This window comes from Cynara cardunculus (genome assembly GCF_001531365.2).
Source record: "Cynara cardunculus var. scolymus isolate 2C chromosome LG 3, CcrdV1, whole genome shotgun sequence".
In the NCBI taxonomy this organism is placed as follows: Eukaryota; Viridiplantae; Streptophyta; class Magnoliopsida; order Asterales; family Asteraceae; genus Cynara; species Cynara cardunculus.
In genome coordinates this window covers 5522044-5544143 of record NC_037530.1, presented here as the reverse complement: position 1 = coordinate 5544143, position 22100 = coordinate 5522044, and the positions used below count along the sequence as shown (strand labels likewise).

The 22100-nt window shown below is 35.5% G+C and overlaps 4 protein-coding genes across 5 annotated transcripts; 1 reads left to right on the top strand and 3 right to left on the bottom strand.

Annotated features, from left to right (window-relative positions):
* The first annotated feature begins 326 nt into the window (after positions 1-326).
* Positions 327-1942, top strand: LOC112509565 (60S ribosomal protein L36-2-like). The gene is made up of 4 exons (XM_025114571.1): positions 327-406; positions 1079-1183; positions 1382-1581; positions 1684-1942. The coding sequence occupies exons 2-4, from the start codon at positions 1082-1084 to the stop codon at positions 1712-1714; spliced, it is 333 nt and encodes a 110-aa protein (XP_024970339.1). The 5' UTR covers positions 327-406; positions 1079-1081; the 3' UTR covers positions 1715-1942.
* Positions 1943-3908: 1966 nt separating this feature from the next.
* LOC112509958 lies at positions 3909-8378 on the bottom strand. The gene is made up of 8 exons (XM_025115187.1): positions 7342-8378; positions 6831-6919; positions 6617-6720; positions 6157-6253; positions 5924-5999; positions 5727-5841; positions 5122-5653; positions 3909-4559 (listed from the first exon to the last, which is right to left on the bottom strand). Exons 1-8 carry the CDS (start codon positions 8308-8310, stop codon positions 4067-4069), a joined length of 2475 nt encoding a protein of 824 aa, XP_024970955.1. The 5' UTR covers positions 8311-8378; the 3' UTR covers positions 3909-4066.
* Positions 8367-10235, bottom strand: LOC112508674. The gene is made up of 2 exons (XM_025113367.1): positions 9743-10235; positions 8367-8560 (listed from the first exon to the last, which is right to left on the bottom strand). Exons 1-2 carry the CDS (start codon positions 10014-10016, stop codon positions 8367-8369), a joined length of 468 nt encoding a protein of 155 aa, XP_024969135.1. The 5' UTR covers positions 10017-10235.
* Positions 10236-16820: 6585 nt separating this feature from the next.
* Positions 16821-20946, bottom strand: LOC112509301 (signal peptide peptidase-like 1). 2 transcript variants are annotated; one of them, XM_025114180.1, is made up of 4 exons: positions 20826-20946; positions 18930-19872; positions 17729-17929; positions 16821-17056 (listed from the first exon to the last, which is right to left on the bottom strand). In XM_025114180.1, exons 2-4 carry the CDS (start codon positions 19725-19727, stop codon positions 16940-16942), a joined length of 1116 nt encoding a protein of 371 aa, XP_024969948.1. In that variant the 5' UTR covers positions 19728-19872; positions 20826-20946; the 3' UTR covers positions 16821-16939. The 2 variants fall into 2 exon arrangements, with proteins under 2 accessions (XP_024969948.1, XP_024969949.1); XM_025114181.1 differs by having other exon boundaries at positions 16940-17056; positions 20859-20931.
* Between the last annotated feature and the right edge of the window lie 1154 nt (positions 20947-22100).

The following is a 22100-nucleotide window of genomic DNA, read 5'->3' as shown; positions in this document are numbered from 1 at the left end:
TACCAATTTAAATGTTAACTGACCTGACGTGCCTAGTACATGGTGCTACGGGTATCGCCAAAAGGTACGACCCATGATCGATGGAAGGGCCCATGAATTGGGCGTTACGAGCCCCGCAACGCTACTGAGGCCACAACCGCCCTTTGGTATTTCGGTTAAGATTATCGGGCCGTATTAAACCTACATTTTTTGTTTAATCAAAATTAGTAGATATGACTACAAAGTAGAATTTAGCCCATTGTGGGCCAGTGCTGGGCCTGGGTTACATACAATAAGCTCAACTTTGAAAGCCCAATAGTCAGACGCGATTCCCAATTCCCATTATAAATTGGATCCTAAACCTAAACCCTAATCTTCTTCACGTTCCTCCTCCGTTCACCGTACGCCGATCCAGATATACGACGAGGTATGCCTTTTTTCCGCTCCAGACTTTCCGTCTATCTATCTTGTGATTATCTTAATGCGCTTAATCCACTGTTGAAGCTTATAGGTTTGTTTTTTCTTTGGATTTGATAGTCAGCTGATCTGTTGAAGTGTTCAATCTTCAGATTTTTTCTAAGATTTTGATATGTAGAGAAATATTCAACCTAAATTGATGCTTTTTCAGTTTAAAGCTAACATAAGAAAAGGATATATGTATATGAGACAGGTGGTGTTGGAATCAATCGGTTAATGCATTTGGTAATTTTGCTTTTTAGAAAGCTCATGGATGGAATCGTTAAATCTCTCTATTTTTTCCTGAAATTTTGAGTAAACAAAATCAGTCTTATTGATGAAGCGTTTTGCATTTTCAACGGATATATAGAACACGGTTTGTCTCTAGGACATATGGTACGAGAAAAACTGTGTGATGCATTTGGTTATGTGGGCTGATGGAAAGATGGTGATTAAAAGCTTTGAAATCTCTGTTTCTTTTATCCGAGTGCTTAACACGTTAACAATCCCATCCTTTTTTGATTTTTCTGTTCTAGTTTCAAGCTAGCTTTAGAAAAAGTGTTATGCATATAGGACATGTGGTATGAGAATAAACTAATGAACGAATGTGAAACTGATGCACATTGTGTAAAATTGGTAGCAGGTGATGGCCCCGAAGCAGCCTAATACAGGCCTATGTGTTGGATTGAATAAAGGCCATGTTGTGACCAAGAAGGAGTTGGCTCCTCGCCCATCTGATAGGAAAGGGGTAAGTTATTTATTTCAACTCAAGCTTTTGTTTCTGCTCTTTTATCATGTTATGACCATGAAAGCTTGAAACTGAATTAGCTTTATGCACTTGTAGTGATTAAGAACCTCTATGTTCTGTTAGTGTTTTTATCATATCTAAGATACGTTAGTGCAAGTATCAAGCCTGCAAAATTCAAGATTGTTATTACTTTCACAGAAAACAAGCAAGAGGTCCCATTTTGTGAGGAATTTGATCCGTGAAGTAGCGGGTTTTGCACCATATGAAAAGAGGATCACCGAGCTGCTTAAAGTAGGAAAGGACAAGCGTGCTCTTAAGGTCGCCAAGAGAAAGTTGGGTACCCACAAGAGGGCCAAGAAGAAGAGAGAGGAGATGTCAAGCGTTCTCCGCAAGATGAGGTATTTTTTTTTGATTCTTGTCAACATATTCTTTAATTTCTTTAATTGGAATAAATGGACATGTTAGCATTGTTTCTCACTTAAATTTTGAATCATTTGCAGGTCTGGTGGAGGTGCTGAGAAGAAAAAGTGAGGTACATCCAGGTTTTGAATTTGTTAAACATAATTTTGTTATCATCTCTACTAGTTGGAGCCTTGAGTATTATTAGTTCAGTCAAATATCTTTCCATTAAGGGTTGAACTTAAGTTGGTCATAGTTTTCTCGTCTTATCATGTACTTTGTGACCCATCTTTGTGAGTTGGGATTCATGTACTACTTTTGATCGTTTCTATATGGAATTCGCTTTACTGAGTTGTGCTTGTATTCCATTACTTCAAGATGTGTTATGCAAGTCTTGGGTCATGTATTAAACCCTTGTATGTTTGTGTGAGCATTAGCTTAAGAGATGGCTAAACATTCCCTGGAACCCGTGAGGTACTGGACCGTGGGTGGTTTTGAAAAAATGAGGCCTGTCCTTGGACCAGGACTAGTTATGCATGGAGAGTGTGTAATTGATGATTTTTATAAATTGTAATACCAGTTTTTGTGGACAGGGCCGAGACTCTGCCAAGCCTAGGATCAGTTTTAATCTCTTTGGTCAGAACTGGGGTTGGTTGGCTTGATTACAGTCTGAGATGGGGATTGGTTTTTGGCCATCTTAAGGCTTGAGCCTATGGTACTTGCTTTTTTTCAAGGTCCAGTTAAAGCCATGTTCGAAAAAGCTAGGCCTGAAAACATCTGTTAAGCCAGAAAAGCATAGGCTGAAAGAGCCCAATCAGGCCCCCCCTTCGACCCTGACCCTAAAAAAACCAAGCCATGGTGCATCTAGGATGTATGGTTTGTTCTAGATATAACAACTAATATATTATATAAAAGTGAGGATGTGAAAATTGGTTTATGTATGCGTGGGGTGTTTGGGATTGCTTATAAAATAAATTTATTGACTTATTTCGGTGCGACACAGGTAATAAGAACTTTTGAATGTTTGGATAAACAACTTATACTGGTGTTAAACGTTGATAAGGTGTTTTTGAAGAAGTTAAATCATTCTAACTTATAATAAGTTGATAAGTACTTCGGTAGAAAAGTACAAGTTGTTTCAATAAGCAAATCCCAAACATCCTTAAAAATAGAAATCTGAAACCAAATTAGCAAAAAAATTGTAACTAGCAAATAAATATGAGTGAAGTTTAATTTTGATCTTTATAGTTGCGGAAAAGTATAAAAGTGGGATTTAAGCTTTTGATAAGTGCAAAATTATCTTATGGTTTGTATTTTCCTCTCAAGGCAAAGGATCTTATGAGAATAAGAATTAAATGTGAGAAACGTAAGAATGGATTTGATTTATTGATCACCTATAATCTCAAATCCACTTATAAATTGTGCTTGATACGGGGATGAATCTGGTGCATCTGATTTCGGAATATCTCATCCTAATATATAGTCAAGGGTGAGGATCATTTCTTATGCTTCTCACCGGATAAGTAATGAGTTTTTATGGTTTATTTACTTGCATATCCCTGGTTCACAATCCAAGAAAATGGTAAATGAACTTGGGATCATGTGAGAACTTTTATTTTGTTAAGTGTGAAAAATAGTAGAAGTATTCTTATATTGTGTGAATGTTACATTACAATTAGACATAAACTGAAATTTGTATTGAAAAGTTACCTCCACATGCTTTGACACAATATATAGTTATATTTCTCACATTTTCTCGTGAGAATAAGTATTTATCTATCGAACCCAACTCATTATAAATGTGGGTAAAAACACCCAGAATTTTTGATTGAACATGACATGAAAATAGAAATTGTTTTTACGAAAAGATCATTAACACAACAATATCACAATCATTTATCGAGTGTATGGGTTGTTTGTTTACCTCTTTAATAGTTCCATTAAGAGACATAATCTGAATCGTTAAGAGATGAAACTTGTTTGGCAAAAAAAAGACCTGCCTCTTAATGGTTCTAAAACCCTCTGAATGATTTTGTATCATGCGTCTTCCTTAACCATTAAGCGCCCTAATTTCATTATAAACAATTACCAAAAAATTATATTTTATTTTGCACTATATCATGAGAGCCTCTTAATAATTATGACCACCTAATCATTCTGCACCAAATCATTCAACAACTGCCAGATTTAAGCTTGTTAGAGATCAAGCGTTCAAGCTTCATCAAATGCGAGAAGTGTATGTATGTTTTATTATGTAAAAAATACTATTTACTTAAAAAGAGCTTTGTATCTTCAATAAAAGTGAAGAGTGGGCCTCATATCTTATGCTATTAATTTCTCTCCACAAAATTGTAGCAATATCTGCAAATACTATTCAGAAGTACATCTTACAACCAGCTGCAAGACCATTATTATTCAGAGTCACAAAAGGAGAGCAAGTGAGGTTTACAAAATTACAACAAAAAATACCCACCATACTACTCATCATGTCTTGAACTTCTGTGTCAATTTCTCAACTCCTTCCCTGCAATCGCCAGCAACACGCTTCGCGCCTTCTTTAGCCGCCGAAACCAACCCAACCGAACCTTGCTGCAAATCTTGCATCGAGCCGCTCATTTTCGACACAGCCCCATCTTTCACTTCGCCCATTTGCCTCATCGCCTTGGATGCCATTTCCTTCAATTGAGATATAAGAAATAGTATCTTCTCGATTACCTTGTCAATTGTCTCTCTGGATTTTCCCTTAACGTCTGCTGCCATTGCCTTCAGTTTGTCCACCAGGTTTTCAGCTCGGCTCTTGGTTTCTTCGATTGAAAACTGGTTCTGACCACTGACCCATGTGGGTCCAGCGTTAGCCTCATCACGAAGATCGTTGTCTACAATGACCTTAATGCCTTGGCTCTCCCAGCGGCCTCTAGCATCCTCTAGGACTTTTGCTTGCTCTCTTGCTCGTTTTGCCTCATCTTCAGCCCAAGATCTGAATCACAAGTCGATAGGTTCATGTAAGTGATTAATCAGCAGGCAACTGAAATACCCTTTTAACAAAGATTTGTGGACCAAACCAAACAAGCCCAGTATATCCCATCCAGAAGTGGGGTTTGGGAGGGTATGATGTACCTAAAAGAGAAGCGGTTGTTTTCATGAAGACCCTTCGGCTTTTAAAAAGTGTGAAAAAAAGAGCCTAAAAAATTTGAGAACATATAAAAGAGAGGAAGACTTTGAAAATGAAGAACTTGAGACAAGAAAGGCAGACATAATGCAATATGAGAAACTAGACATGAGTAAAAAAGAACACAACAAATAGAGATGATAATGGCGAATCTGATCGTTTTGTGCACCTTCTAGCCAATTGTCAGAACAATATAAATGTATGGAAAAAGATCGTAACTGGTTGATGCACAAATTTTCAGCAACAATGACCCAATTTGCATACTGGAAAACATACTTAACCACATGGTGAAACCATTTCATATGTGATTTTTGCAGTGACACGCACACAAGAAAATATAAACAGTATAGAGAGAAGAAATGGAGCTTACCTGGCCATGGCCAAGGCTTTTCGCTCAACTTCTAATTCATACTGTAACCGTGAGATCTCCTGATTCTCGGTTTCTGCATCTGTCCGGAGCTTCTTTAGCCTTTCTTTTTCATATGATATCTCTACTTTGTTACTCATAATGCTCTGCAACTCTTCTTCTGCTTCATGCCGCAACTTTGAAAGCACTTCCATTTGTGAATCAACAGCTGCCCGATCTTTCATTATCTTGATGTTCTGTTCCACTTGTTCGGCTCTTAACCGTTCTAATTCCTGCTTCGTCTCTTCAGCTATTTTCTCTAGAGCAACTATCTTTTCTCTTTCCAGCAAAAGATCCTTCTCGAAATATGTATTAACATCTTTCTGCACCTGATCAACAAGAGCACTATGTGCAGCAACAGCCTTCTCAGCCATAGATTCTGCTTCTATGCGTGCAAGTTCCTCACTAACTATATCAGAAGCTTCACCAGTTGCTAGAGCAATAGCAGCTTGAGATTTCGTCACAGGCTTATCTGGCTGAAAGAGCCTCGTGTAACCTGTGAAAATAAGTTAATTTTAAAGCGGAAGAAAGTTTAATGTGAAAGACAAACAAAGGGTATGAAAACTTACCAAATGCAAGGCCTACTATTCCTTGTTCTCCTGCTGATAAGTCTGCTATGAGTGCAGGCCAAGCATCTGGATTGATCTTGTCAATGTCTATGAAACCAGAAAGTCGTTGAAGGATCTGCCCGTTGGTCCGAAATATCTTAGGTTCAAAGTTCATATGATGAAAAAATGAACTTAATTCAATTTCCAAGTCATATTACCGTTCTGTCAGCTACAGGAAGCAGTCTTTTTTCCAGGGACATTTTCCAGCTCACAAGATCCTGACGAGATAAAGGGCTGCAAAAAATTGAGGACAATCAAACACCAAAGTTCTTGCCTATTGATTTCATCATAGATTATTGCAGAAGAAGGCAAGAGTGTTGCAAATGTATCATTAACGGATAGATTTGAGGAAAAGAAGGTCAAGAACAGTGATATAGTTGTAAAATTGTACCTTTGAGGACCAAAGTACAGAGGGCACTCATCCTGATTTGAAATATCCATGTCCTGTCGGGAGAGCTTGCTGGCAATGAGTCCAGCTTCTGCTAATCCTGAAGATCCAAGTGTTTCTTAACTTTTGTGCAACAGCAGTTTAATTAAACAGATAAGACGAGATAGTCCTAAGGGTGCATTTAGTATGCAGACGGGACTGGACGTGATAGGACTGAACAGGTGAGAGTGAGATAGGCACCGAAAGAATTCTAAAAGGTTTCAAGGTTTTAATTTGACATGGTCAGTTTAGTAATCTACTAATCTTGTCTCATATCACTGATATTGTTCCTCCTATTTTGGCGGGATGTCCTGTCCTGTCCCAGTTTAATGTCACACCAAAAGTGGGGCAAGTTTTTGCTATCCTGCCCTGGGTAACAAACGCACCCTAAATGTCTCCAGCATGTTTAGATTTATCTGTTTACCTTGAATGGATGAGAAATCAGGATCTTCAGGTGTAATGTCATCAAATGCAAGTTCGGTTACATTCTCGATATACATTGCAGGGTACACTTTGGATAGAGTATTTCTATATAGAGAAGAAGTAATTAGATTGGCTTTAATGCTCAGATATATAAAAACCCTCATTCAAATACACACATTAAATGAGTACAAGTATCACAATGAAATCGTATGTACCTTGAAAGAGCACTGCTGGCAGAAACCAACCATCGAGCATATTCACGGCGAGTACATAAATCACCAGGATGAACATCACTTTCAATAACCTGAGGGCTTTATACTTGCATATATTATTGCCAAGCTTTCCAAATTTCATGGGTTCATACCTTTTAATTAATAAGTTATATACACATCCAATGTGCCTGCTTTAGCACGATATAAAATGCTCCCTCTGTCCCAAAACAAGTGTCCACGTTTCTATTTTCAGTTTGTCCCAGAGTAAGTGTCCACTTTCCAATTCTATCCTTGGTTATGAGATGGAGAAATTCATTACTCCGTCTATTATTAAGGATATAACTGTCATTTAGTTAATTAAAAAGGGTAATATTACCATTCCTAAAATAGTGTGCCTTTTTATTGTGGACATTTATTTTGGGGGAGAGAGAGAGAGTAAGAAACTAACAATATAATTTGCCAATATTTACCACAGCAGGAGAGTTAATATACTCAACAGAAGACGGAAAATGACCTTTAATACTTGCAACGCTGCTAATGCCTGTCCCTGAACTTGATCAACTACAGCAGGAACTAACACCTTCCCAGGGACGGCCTGTAAAGCTGGAGAAAGTAGAGATGGAGCAGGTACACTAGCAGAAGAGGAAAGCTTTTCAAAATCCATCGAGTCAAAAATTGTTCTCCTAATGTTATCATTATGATCAATATGATTTTGTTCACTTGCAAATGTATAAGGCAATGCTGATTCTGGAACTGGAATAGACAATCCACCACCTGAAACTTCCCTTTCTGGGAACAACATACTATTGCCAAAATCATCTTTTTTTGAGCTAATAGATTCTATATCCTCTTCGTGAGCCAACTGGGGCTCCAAGATCACATCTGATTGAGAGCTGATGGAGACTTTCTCAGCCACCTGCTCACTCTGTGAATCGAGAAGGGTAATCAAGGGTGATGGTAAGGTGGATTTATCTAACCCATTTATTGCAGCATCTACCTCTTGGTGATCAATGTCAGGATTTTCCGACTTTACATCCATGACTGAGGACTCTATAATATTAAAATCAATGGGATTCTCTGTTAACTTATTACTCGATTCAAGCTTCTCAGCAACAAGACTATCATCCAAATTCTCAATGTTTGATGCATCAAACGAATCATCATGGACATTGGATTTAGGTGTTTCTACAGAGTCACCTTGAACTTCATCAGTTGGTAATTCCTCTTGAAACTCTCGTTGGATGGAAACATTGTTCATCACTTCCCCATCCTCTTTGTTAGTATTCTGGCCTAGTTCACTTTCAGTCATAGTTTTATTTTCTTTTTCATGTGAATAAGAATCGTCATCTCTACCTGTCTTGTCTTCAAGATGACTATCATCTAGAAAGGCAGTCTCGCTCTCAGTGCCCTCATCTTCAATAACATCATCATTCTGGTCAGCAGAAACCAACGACTCTTCCTGATGTGTTGTCAAGGTTTCCATGTTTTGTTTTGGTCCTAAAGGACAAGTAAGCAATTAGGCATGGATGATATTGTTTACTAGAAAATTGACAATATTAATAGATTCTGTGAACTACACATGAGAAGAAATTGTGGTAGCTTGCAATAATGGAAATCAAATAAAACATATGGAAATAAGCCGTGCTTACCAGACACCCGCTTGCTTACAGACAATGTTGCAAAGGCTAGTCCAGCAACAAGAACAACTCCTGCTACTGCAGCTCCCACTATCCCTGAAAGTAAGCTACACTTGTGTTATTACAAGAATACCATCTGCAAAATCAAAAGATCATAAATCAAAGGCCATCCTAAGAGGTTGTATGCTTACACACAGAGGTAAAAAAAAGGTGTGTTCTACAATATTCCACTCCTCCAACCAACATTTAACCAAACATGAACAAAGGTATACCACAACAAGCACTCAAATGGGCCAGCAACACTAACAAATAGAGGATAAGCCTTAGGGTCCATAGTTCAGCAGTTCGAGTCTCCTGAGGGCTATTGGGGATTCCCAGGTTGTTATCTTCAGAGTCCCATGGGATAAGTCAAGGTGCGCATAAACTGCCCAGACGTCCACTGTTACCCCCGAAAAAATGAAGAAAGCCTAAAACTTGAAACATATCATTTTACATTATGACAACCTCAACTTGAATGAGAACCACACACATAACAGGATTTGCTTTCAACACAATCAACTGTACAAGAACATTTTCAAAAATCTGAACTAGCAATCTGGTTCCTGCTTTTCATTCTATTTATATGCATTCCATTTATCACATAGGCTCCACTATATAGTAACAGTCACTAGCAAGAAAAAAAGGAATTGCACTTTGATCTCCCAATTCAAACTTAATAGTTTTCCTAATTCCAATGCATAATTCATACAGACAAAAATGCAAATTTAACACCGACATTATACTTATCGTGGTATGTGTTAAATCTTTGCAAGACAATTTTTTCCCCAAAGATCCATAACAACATGTGTGGCATCTAAAGCCTGAGTAATATACAAATGAGACAAGTAATAAATTTGAAGCATTGATTGCTCATCACAGAAACAACACTAAATCATACAGTATATATTAGGGTGAACTAGTTTCTATTCTCACAGTTGTTTCCTTGCAGCCTAACCATATAAAGCATTAAACTAGTGATTTTAGACAATTTCCAATGTTGTTTGCAACAAACTACAAATACTATGTCTAAAAACTAAATACTATAGAACAGTTTTAGGAGCTACAAAACTAGATAGATCAAAGTCAATTTTATATCTTGAAAGGTTTGGATTTTCAGGATAAAACTGGAATCTACCATTGGGAATTGAGGAGGAATAAGTATACATATTTGTTAGTGAAAATGATTCAATACAAATTCCCAAAAACCATCAAACAAATAAGTTTAACGTCATCTCCTACCTCCGGACCACCCCTTTTTCGGTGGAGATTCATCCAACACTTCGCTGTCATTATCATCACCAGACCATCCAGAAAAAGCATTGAGAGAAAATTTCGAACCCGTCCGTTGATGAGTCACATTATCTCTAGAAAAAGAAAAACAACGAATTTGATGGTCTGGCTTATGACCACGCATCCGTAGGAAGACAGAAGGTGAGGGATACTTCCTGCAATTGAGGGCGGCTAATCGGAGCTGGTAAGAGGTCGGAGACCTTGTTGTGATACAAGAACTCATGGTGTCAATTTACAGAATCACAAAGGAATCGTAGACGTTGAGATCGGTAAGCCCAATTATAGGGTTTTGTTAGTATCTAGGGTTTCTTGCTTTTACAGTGATGGAGGGAGAAGGAGGACGATAGACCCACAATTCTTTGGTCTCTATACCTTATCGAAAAGAGAGTGGTATAGGAGCGGTATATCCCACCAACTCGGAACACCCATTTTGGTATCTGGATTCTCGGGGTCTTATTGTAATTATTTAAACTTCAAGGTGATTTATGTATTTAAGTTAAATTTTGAGGGGCGTCTTCGACTCTTCGTCCCTGTAGTTTGCTGAAAATTATCATTTCCGTTTCCATGGTTTTGAAATTACGATTTTCATCCTTATAATTTATAACTCATTGTTTTTCAGTCCTTCCGATTTAAAAATTATTGTTGCTTTCATTCATGTGGTTTACAATTCATTGTTATTTTAATCTCTCAAACTTAGAGATACTAATTAACCTTAGGGATGAATATAACAATGAATTACAAATCTCAAGGATGAAAATTGCAATTTCAAAATCATAAAGATAAAATTCGTAACTTTTAACAAATGACAATGAATACTGAACTCTTTTTTCTTTCTATCTATACTATATTATAAAACATTTTAAAAAAACTCTTAAAAACCATTTTTATGTATGAAATATTGTTTATTGATGTATATTACTTAAAATTCAAGATTACAAGTGATTTTCTGTAAGTACAACTTATTAAAGATTCATTTTTAAATTCGTGTAACTAACTGCAGATAAACATAATCAAATGCAATATAAACATCTATTTTAAATATAGAAAATCTAAAATATAATTAAGATAATCATTGACTTTCTAACCGAATTTTTAATTATTATCTTTAATAAAAATTATATCATTAACCAAAAATAAATTATTTTGTTATTAGACCTAAATTAAATTATAATAAAAAATTGAATTAAAGAATTTACACCAAAAAACAAGAACTATTAGATAGTTAATTGAATACTAATATCGATTTTATTTCTTTAATTTTTTTGTGCTATCTTCAAATTTATATTTCATTCAAAAATAAAACCATTATCGCTTTCTCAAAACCACATAAAAAAATCGCATTATATACTAATAGAGACAAAGAATAAAAACTAAACATTAAAATCGAGATTTATCTAGCTGTATTACGCGAATACCCTTCTAGTAAAACAATAATTAGGGGGTGTATTAAAATTTGATTATTTGATGCAAAAAAATATGAATTATGCATTATTTTTAATAAAATGTGTTGTAAAAGTTGATGTGTTGATGTGTTGATGTGTTTATGTTATATGAAGTTGTAATAAGTAGATAATTAGTTGTTTAAGTGTTTGTTTGATGTGTCTATTTTGTTGTTGCATAGTTTTTTGGTTTGTAAAAGAATCCCCATTTTCGTATTAGGAATCCCTGATCCGCATCGAGACGGGGATTTGATCGTATTCCCAAACAGGATAAGGGCGGAGATGGAGATTTGATCATATTCCCAGACAGGATAAGGACGGGGATGGAGAAGAGGGATCGAAAGGGGACGCCCATCCTCGTCGCATTCTCATGTCTGTTAGGTGATGAAGATCTTTTTCAAATTTTAACAAGTCATTGGGTGGGCCTGAACTGGATGAGGCCCGTTTTGATAGAAATTGGACTTAAATTAGGCGACTTTTGATCGAAATCGAGATTGAACCATGTCTAAAGCGAACCAGAATGTTGGTTTCAGAAGTTGTTTGGTTTAGGTAATGGAATGAAAATAAGGATGAAAATAAAAAATAACAGGAAATAAAAATGGAAACGGATTTTCATTCTCCTATTTTAATCTGGGATGAAAATTTAGGCTTAAGAGAAATGAGCCCATTATATTATACTAGTTGTGTACCCGCGCAATGCGGCGGGAGCCGTGAATTTTAACGATTTTGAAGTCTCACTGGTTTTATTAGAAAAGATTTAACGATAATAAAAGTTATATTTGGTCTTTACATATTAACATAATTTGAATAAATAAGAGTTATGGTACTTCTGATTACAGTCTATTGATGGAAAAAAAATTGTATGACAGTTTAAAATCCAACATATTTAAACGACTCCACAAATGAGTTCGATTTACACCAAGAGGAAAGAATCAAGAGAGTGAGAGCGAGATCGAGAGTTCTTGAGCAATTGAATGAGAGAACTTTTAACAACTCATAGTGAATAAGAGTTTGAATCTCATCTTGGGGGATGTGGAGAAGACATAGAGGTATGAGAGAGTGAAGACATGAGTGAAAATTGTCAAAAGTATCTTGGGAACATGAAAAGAAAAGGTAATAATATGCATTGGTAACTTGTATTATATGTTATTTTAATTGTAGATTATGAGATTTTAAGATTGAATGCATAAAGTAGTAGTACTTAATGCATTATGAGTTGTTTTTAAGATTTTGTGCATAAATGTATAGTACTTTGTGCATTAAAAATTGTTTTTAAGACTTTTGATAAATTTGATTTATAAAATAATATAGATAAAACCAAATAATTTCTGTTATTTTTAATCCATTAATTAATGCCTAATACTTCTTCTAACCACCTCTCAATGTACACGACATAGGTCAAAACGAGGACCAAAAATAGGGCATGAAGGCCTGGACCGAACATGGAACGTTAGTGTAACTCATCCTCTTTTATCGGGAATAAGCACGTACAATCATCGGTTTTGACTTAAGGCTTATATTAAGTGTTTATATTGTTATTGGATAAGTCGTGGAAGAGTGATTTGCTGATATATCTGACATCGTATTATCTTTCTATTTATACCATACTGATTATGTACATGCTCATTTGAATCGAGTTTTCTAATATTAGCCTACAAATAAATTAAGCTTCATTTTCTAAATAGTTATGGTAAAGAAAATTTTCTATTTCTACTAATATACATTATTTATGCAAAACAACTTTTCACATTAAGACCAGTTTATCAAAAGCTCATTGGGTCGTTTGTCTTATTAGATAAACATGACAATGACTAATAATTTTATTCGTTAAAATGATGGCAAGAATTGAGAGTCTTATCCGATCAGCGGTTACCGCGTTAATTGTTGCATACAATACCGTTTTGGTAAACAAGAATCTTACCCGGTAAGATAAATGACTGACTAACAATGTTGATTATTATCGACAACAGTTTACTGGATAATTCTCTATAAATCGAAATAATGCAAAAAATAAAAGAGTTTAAGGAAAGATATACGAACGTTCGGATGTATAATGGTCCATCCAACTTTGACTACTATAAATTCTCTAATTTTGAGTATTTTTTTCCTTTAACATGGATATCCAACCCGCTATGCGAGCCGATTAATTCTAGGACAACCACATGCTTTGCAGATAGCCCGAAGTCACCGCATTTGAACCTCCGTGGTCACAAGGGGATTTTTATTTCTCCTTGGATTTGAACCTGAGACCTCCAGATACTTTTGACATTTGAAGTCAAACTCAAATCAATCAGGTACCACTATTGTGGTTATTAATTTTGAGTATTTGGACATAGAAGAGTTACAATATGATTTGTATAAAAAGGCATCATTTTGGGTGGAATTTACTAGATTCGTTTGGTTTTATTTATAAAAAACTCTAAAAACTAACTATTTTGAAAGTATTATGATGTTATTAAATAGTCGTTCATGTCAGGGACAAACCTATAAACTTTTTCAAATGGTGACACCGTTTGAATATAAGAAAAAATATAGGAAATTTTTTTCAAACAGTGATACCATTTGACTATAAGAAACAAATGTACATAATTTTTTTCAAACAATAACACCATTTAACTAAGAAAATGACACTAACATGATTCAAACTTGGGTCTGGGGTGAAATAAAAGCCTTGCAAACCAACTCTACAAAATAAAACTTGTTCTCAATGTAGTTTCAAAATACATATGGTGACACACAACAAATTAATACGGTTGCACCTTTCACGAACCTAAATTTTTACCCTTCGATGGAGGAATAATAAGGTGGCACATGCCATCGTATGCTCTATTATATAGGGGTGAGCATAGGCGGGTAGCCGGGTACCCGCCCTTTTTGATAGGAACCGGAACCGGCGGTTCTTGAGATATTGGAACCGGAATCGGTTAGAGCGGTTCTTAAATTTTTGGAACCGGAACCGCCAGGAACCGGTTCCGGTTCCAGGTACCCGCTTCCTAAAATATTAAAATTTTGTTATTTAGAAATAAAAAATAAAACATTGTCAAAACACTAAAAAAATAAGCAAGAATACAAATTATACAGAATAATGGTTACAAATATTGTTTAACGATTACAAATCATAATAGACTAATATAAAATGTTCAAAGTTTAATGATTACATACTATAATGGAAAATGTTCAAAGTTTAACGATTACATACTATGAATCCAAGTGAACACACAATTTGAAAAAATACGAATCATTCTATATGAACAATTTAGATGAAAAATGAAGATGACGGCGTGCTTTTAAGATGTAAACCTAATATAAATTTGGTATTAAAAAATAATAATTATTTTTTTATTGAAAAATACCGAGTACCCGGCGGGTAACGGTTCCGAAAAATTGGGAACCGGAACCATTCTCAATCGGTTCCGTATTTTAGGAACCGGAACCATTCTCAATCGGTTCCGTATTTTAAGAACCGGAACCACTCATATCGGTTCCGGTTCCATAGCCGGGTACCCGGTTCCGCTGCTCACCCCTACTAGTATTATAGGTTCGCCACTGGTTCACGTTTGTTGTCATTTTACTTATTATTTTAGTCGTCAATCAAAATCATCTCACTATAAAACATAAAATTTCCTTTTTTAACAACTGATAATGTTATCTGTTGATTTTTAATAGGAAAAAAAAGTAGTTATGCCGCAAAATTAAAATGTTGCAGTTGGAAAGACAGATTAGACTATCAGATTAAGATGGAAGTTCTATTTCTTCTATAGGAGAGAATTTTATCATACATACACTGATTTTTTTTATAGTTCAGACCATTTGTCCTGCAATCGTTCTGCACTCCTGAGATTTTGATTTAACTGATATGTTGTTGTTTAGGTTTGTATAACCAATACATTCAGAAAACAATCTCTTAGAATCGATTGCTTTGATTAGTCAGATAGTCTTACATACAAAAGTAAAAAGCAAACACACTAATTACGCTTAAAGTACATTAACATAAACTAGTCAATTATACAGATATGTGTGGATCATTCATGGGTGTTGTTGACTGTTCTAACTATCGAATATGACATAATACTTCAGCACCATCTCTTATCAATCACAATTGACATAAGACTTCAACACCTCTTAAAAAATAAACACCACCTAAATTCACAAATAACAACGTCAAAGAGAGAATCAAGGGATAGAGACGCAAAAGTGTGATTTAGAGAGGCTCACCAAACATATATCATCATCTTTCTTTGAGTCCTTTTTCGGGACATCAATCCGATATGTCTTTTTTTAGTTACAACATATATGCAATTGATTATTTGTGCATTAAATAATCAGAATCAGAATCAGAATCAGAATCAATTTATTTGAAATATCAAAAGATGATGATCGTAAATTGAGGTTGCAATAGTTTAATAATCAATTTCAAAACATACTACGAATGAAATACTTTTAATTATATCTTGTACAGTATTCCGAAACATATTGCAAAGTTGGTGATGCATGTGTGCATGAAATTGTCCCTTTAATCATATGTCATGTCGTTGGATCTATCAAATGACATGTGATCCAATACTCCCGGACAAATTCTGATTTTCAATAATTCCCCTAACATCATCTTTTTAATAAAATGGTTAATAGACATCTTAAAATATCTGGAAAAAAAAAAACTAGGCTTTGAAGTTCTTTTTATTTTAATCGATCGTTAGGCTGGACATTAGCCGGCCCCAAAGCGATCCCAATCTATCCAAGTGGTCTTGATCTTTCTTGATAGTTTTTTTATTAACCTGGATATCCAACCCACTATGCGAGCCGACTAATCCCAGAACGACCACCTGCTTTGCAGATAGCCCGAAGTTACCGCATTTGAACATCCGTTACCACAATGAGATTTTTATTCCTCCTTGGATTTGAACCTGAGACCTCCTGGTACTTTTGACCTTTGGAGCCAAGTTCAAACCAATCAGACACCACCCTTGTGGTTTTCTTGACAGTTACTCTTAAGTGCTGGAGCAAATGCTTTTGTGATGGTTTGTATTTGTTGTTAAGGAATGATCGGGTTGGATTAGGTTATACATTAAAATTGTCTGTTTCAAACAGATTGGAACCTGAATAGTTGGGTAAGGTTATTCAAATCCCTTCGACCCAACCAAACCAATAAATATATAGGGGCCGTTTACCAAATGTTTATTTGGGTAAGCGTTTACCAAGTTACATTACCTTATTATATGAACATGGAAAAGACCATGAATCTTACCTGATAAGAGCGAGACAAGGACCTAGAGTCTTACTCTATAAGTGAGGACAATGACTCTTACCACGGTCAGCTCTTACCGAGTAATTGATGTATAGAAAGCTGTTTTTTGTTGACTAAAATCTTACCCAGTAAATAAATGGTAGTGTTGAATTTTACCGATAGATGCTTACTGGGTAAGTGTTTGGTATACAGCTCCATAGTTACGCACATATTTCTGGCTTAAATAAGTTATCATTTTAAATCACATGATCTTAAACGCTTGTAGATAGTTTGAAGGGTAGGGTCCAATCATCACCATCAGCTGCAGCAATGCCAAAATTAGGAGAAAAGAAGCCATGTAAACTTTTAGAAAGTGATTTAAAAAGTCAAAATATTAAACAAATTGCTATTTTGGGCAGCAATCTCAATTTTAAGTTATCCCATCTCCATTTACATGATTCATTTGCTTAATCGAATTATGGCTCATACTTCTGTCGAATGTGTTTTCTCGCTCATATTTGGTGTCGATCCTTCCCATAACTCCTTTAGCTCCTTTCTTGTCCACGAGATCACGACTATTGGTCCAAGTGTCGATGGCACCTACACCAACAAAAACATTCACCTAACGGTCAAAAGGCAACCCACTCGAATGGACAGTCTAACTTGAACCAAGCAGCTTATTAGAGCATCCACGATGGTTGGACATTTTTTCCAGAAAAGTGGCGGGCCCACAAGCAAAAAACAAGCTTTTCGAGAGCTTGATGGCCAAAAAGTTCCAACGTGGATGCTCTGTAAGTGAACCATCTCAACAAGGACCTGCCAAAGAAGATTTTTCCAAATTGAAGCTACATATTTTCATCATTTGGTTAAATATTTTTGGATATATAATTAATTATCAAATACTTTATTAAGTTATGTCTTGATATGAGATGTACTATTTAAAACAAGACTGTGATGCTACACTAAATGCTTTATGAAACATAGAGCTGTGGTGTGGGTATGCCTTTACAAGTATGGAAACACGCTTATAAAGAAGCCTCAACACTCGGACTGCAATTCTCTCTTCCTAACACACAGAGAAGACACCGTTTTAAACCAAAGCAAACGGACCCAGAGGGGTAGGGTTTGGGGATAGGATGTAGGCAGACCTTGCCTCTACCCAAGGGGTAGAGAGACTGTTTCTGTGAAGAAGAAAAGACACCATTTTATGGGTTGTTAAATCATGCAAATCTATCTACCCAAACAATTTCAATGAAGTCAATGGTAACATACCAAATATAGAAGTGCTGGTTGTGGAGAATGAGTTAGGATTCCAGCTGCTAAAGCAGTTATCAATCCAATAGCATATCCGGAAACAGCATACCAGATGTATTTATGCCCCTTATGAGGAGATATATCCAACGGGCTTGCAACCTCTTTGTCCTTTCTGTGGTCAAAACAGAGAACTAACGCCAGGAGCATAGAAGGAATAGCCTGGAAAAGCAGACAAGTTAACAATATAATACCGAAGCATCATTGAAGTAGAAAACGACATCGAATGCAAAAAGAACATACACAGCCTTTTTCACTAAATACTAATGTTCGCCTCCTTTCCTCTCAATGTAGTTTTCCCTCACTCACAGAAGTGTTTTTAAAATAATCAAGTGGCTTCTCACACCCCATCTGTGGGACCAATTAATAGGGAATTTTATTAACTGTGTTAAAGGGGATATATGAAGAAATGATTGAATGGGTACATATGACAAGAAAAGAGACACCATGTTAAACTTGAGACATGCTTGCTACTGACTTAACCATTTCATTGAAAATAGAGGATCAATAAGAAGCCATTGGCCCAATCACATCAACTCTGTGCAAGAAAGCATAAGCTTGGGGGGTTCAATTCTTATTGGGGATGTGTGTGTATGAAGGAGCAACATGAGTCATATGAGGAAAACTTTAAAGAATCAATGAGAAGCATAAACACAAAACATAAGTCATTGTTTGAGCACTTTCAAACATGCACATCAAGCCCATACAAGTTTGCATGCAAACACAAGCATGTATATATAAATACTCACATAGAGATACAGCAAAAAACTTGAGCAAACTATATGCAAGTTCAAACTGAAAAGATCATCAAATAACCTCTTTTTTTTTTTTAAGTATATAATATTTATATACGGCAAATAGAACAAATAAAATCACACACCCTCCAAATAACCTCTTTTCTTAGTAAGCATGATTAATTAGGCCTTATAGCTATACTATCAATCTAATATAGAATAATGAAATACAAGTAATACAATGGCACCAATAATAAGATAGTCTTTTGGATAATAAGACAAGTCTTTTGGATAATGGTGCCATAGATGCTATACAAGTAATATATAGCATCTACGATCTATCATCCCAATATAGCATCCATCACCTTGAACAGTATAAATCTTCACCATTCACTATAATTAACGGCATTTAAGACAACAATATTTACCATATCACCAAGACCAAGCATCATGAAGTCACTAGCCGTATTTCCAGGAACAACTCCACCTAATAAGTTCCTTGGGAACACAATCTTGACAGGCAACTCGAGCTTTTTTGTAATCAATTGCAATCCAGGAAGACTCAAAGAGTTGGCCACTGTATGAACAGGGTTAGAAGCTTGTTGTGTTGCTACTGCAACCATGACATTTGCACCAAAAAACCATTCTGAATAGAATACCCAGAATATGTCGTATACAAATAAGCAGACAAGGAGCATTGCACAAACTTTAATGTTGGGCAGACGAACATGGCTCACAAATGCAATACAAAGTGAAATGCCCAACAAATTGTTCAGTATCCAATGCCCCGAAACAAGCCATGCTACAACTGTACTGAAGCATAGGAACAGTAGAAGTGCCTGTATTCGAGTAAAAGACTTGGAGCAACAACGAGATACAAATGGGTCGGACAGACCAAATTGTGACTTGACATTGGCAATATAAGGCGAGAAGCAAAAATACAGAGATGATACAGAGGCAATTGCAGTGAAAGCAGTGAGTAGTTGTGAGACAGAAGAGAACAAGTAGAACATCATAAGCAGACTGCATGAGCTCATAACTGGTATCATGAGTGCTTGAGACCTGTCCAATGTAATTGATGCTTCAGACAGATCACGATTTTTTTCCATTTCTTTCCCGTAATTCAAAGCTCGGAAAGCAGAACCAAAAGTCACAGCTATGGCAGTCAAAATAAGAGTAACTGGAGCTGGCTCCATAAGAAACACAAGCTTCCATAAAGGCTCCATGTTTAAGTTACTGAACCACAACTACCAAAAACTGAAAGTCAACTGGGTCACCCGTGCATGTACACTGGACACAGGAACAGATTCAGAAGTTGAAGAAGCAAAACTGATTAGCTGCTAGAAGGTAAGACTAATTCACCTATGTGTCCTGAAATTAAGAGAAAAATAGCTGCAATTTATTAGGCAACTGACAGTTTAAAGACTACCATTGATAGATACTGGTTAATAAACATGATAATAAGATATCCACACATTTCACCATGTTCATCAGAATAGTTACTGCTAGGGGTATCATTACACATATAATTCTCAGGACTCTCCCAGACAAACTTGATGCTGACAAAACCATTCTCTTCGAATCATAAGATGTATATCTCAAATTTCTAGCAATCTGTATCACAATCATCCTAAAAACTTATAAATTACAATCATCCACTGCATTAACTATGTTTAAGTTAATGTTCTGCAAAGGGTAAATAGATATATAAAAGAATTCTTCTATGAATTCAGAACGAAACAGTAGAGACTATCCACATCCCTTACATTACTAATAACTATATAACAACAAATTTAAATATGTAGGGTTTAACACGGTTAGCATCATCCATTACTAATTACTCGTAACTAAAACCGTATTCAAATGTGACGAGTTTATCAGACTCGTGAAAGGAACAAAAGTGATCATATGTTCAATCATGTAGTACTGCTTGCTCAAATATGTATATACATCTTGACTCCCCTATATACCCAAAAAGATTTAAGTTTTCTACTAAAATCATAATCAATCAGTAATCAAAATTCAATGCAAATCGGATCCCATCTAAAGTTAACACCTAGGGCTCACAAATTGAATGACTGGGTATAGTAATTTGCACCTATCTACCAAGACAATATGATAGCAGTAACCAAATTACACCTGAAGCTACGATCAATGGCTACCAATGATGATTTACCATAATAAAATCCATCAATATAAAGTGAAACGAAACATAAATTACAGAAAACTACGACGATCTAGTAATTTTGCAAACCGGCGATTGGGGAATTAGGCATTTCTGTGAATCTGAATGAATTGCTTGAAAATTTGAAAAGGAGACTTACGTTAAACAGGAAGAACTTGAAATCTAGTCTTACGTTACGGAGTTGCCTGCACGAATTGTGAAAGCAGATGGAGAGAACTGTGCACCGAAAGCAATATCGTCAAATTTTGTCCCCCGTCTTCAAGGTTTTTTGTTTTGCTCTTTTTCTCTGATATTCATCTTTCTTTTAATTGCATCTAGGACCCTTAAGTTTGGTGTCTAGTACAAATAGGTCCCTTAAGTTTGGTGTCCAGTACAAATAGGACCCTTAAGTTTGGTGTCCAGTACAAATAGGACCCTTAAGAGTTAAGATGTCATCTTCTTTTTTTCTTATAACATGTTTCGTTATTGTTGGTTTAAGTGTAGCGAGATTATTTTATGTAATCTTAGCACGGATCCAAGACGGATCAACGGAAGAAGGGAAAAAAAAGCCAAAGACACAATTTTCGATCTTAGGAGTTGTTTATCAAATACTTACTCGGTAAACATTTATCGGTAAAATTTAACAATATTCTTTACTTATCGGGTAAGATTTTAGTTCACCAAAACGGTATCGTATGCAACATTTTACCCGGTAAACGCTTACCGTGGTAAGAGTCGTCACATTCACTTATCGGATATAACTCTTGGTTTAATTGTTCCCTCTTTTTCATTTAAATTATTGATTGTTTTAGAATTTTATTTCTACTATAAAGGTTTTCTTTTATTTTCTGAGTTTTTATGCTGGTAAACTCGTTATTTTTTGAGTTTAGATGCTTGTTGCTCATTCTATGTTTCCGATTGTGTTACAATCCTGTTGTTTTAATGATTCACAGATGAACCATGACATCATTGGTGTTTCTAACGATTTTATTGTGTTAGGATAAATCAACATCTGTTTTTAATATTTTATCTTTTCATTAACATCTAAATACTCAATTTTCATGTTATCAACTCAATACCTCTTGGTATTCTTTAATTATGTATATATATATATATATAATATAAGGGTTGGTTCAAATACTAACCAAGATTTTTGTGTTAACTTTGTTAACCAATCTTGGCCATTGATTCTTACAATAAAGGGTTGTGATTAATCATGATAAAAAAATTAAAATTTTAAATTTACAATTTCAAAAAACATATGTGAACAAAGGGGAAAATGGTATTTAGGTAATTTTCTTTTTTATGTAACTCCCATATCATTAATTGGGAGTTACAAAATCAAAAAATCTCATTATTTTTATTAATTTATTTTTGTTAATGTAAGAACCATATGAACACACACACACATATATATATATATATATATATATAT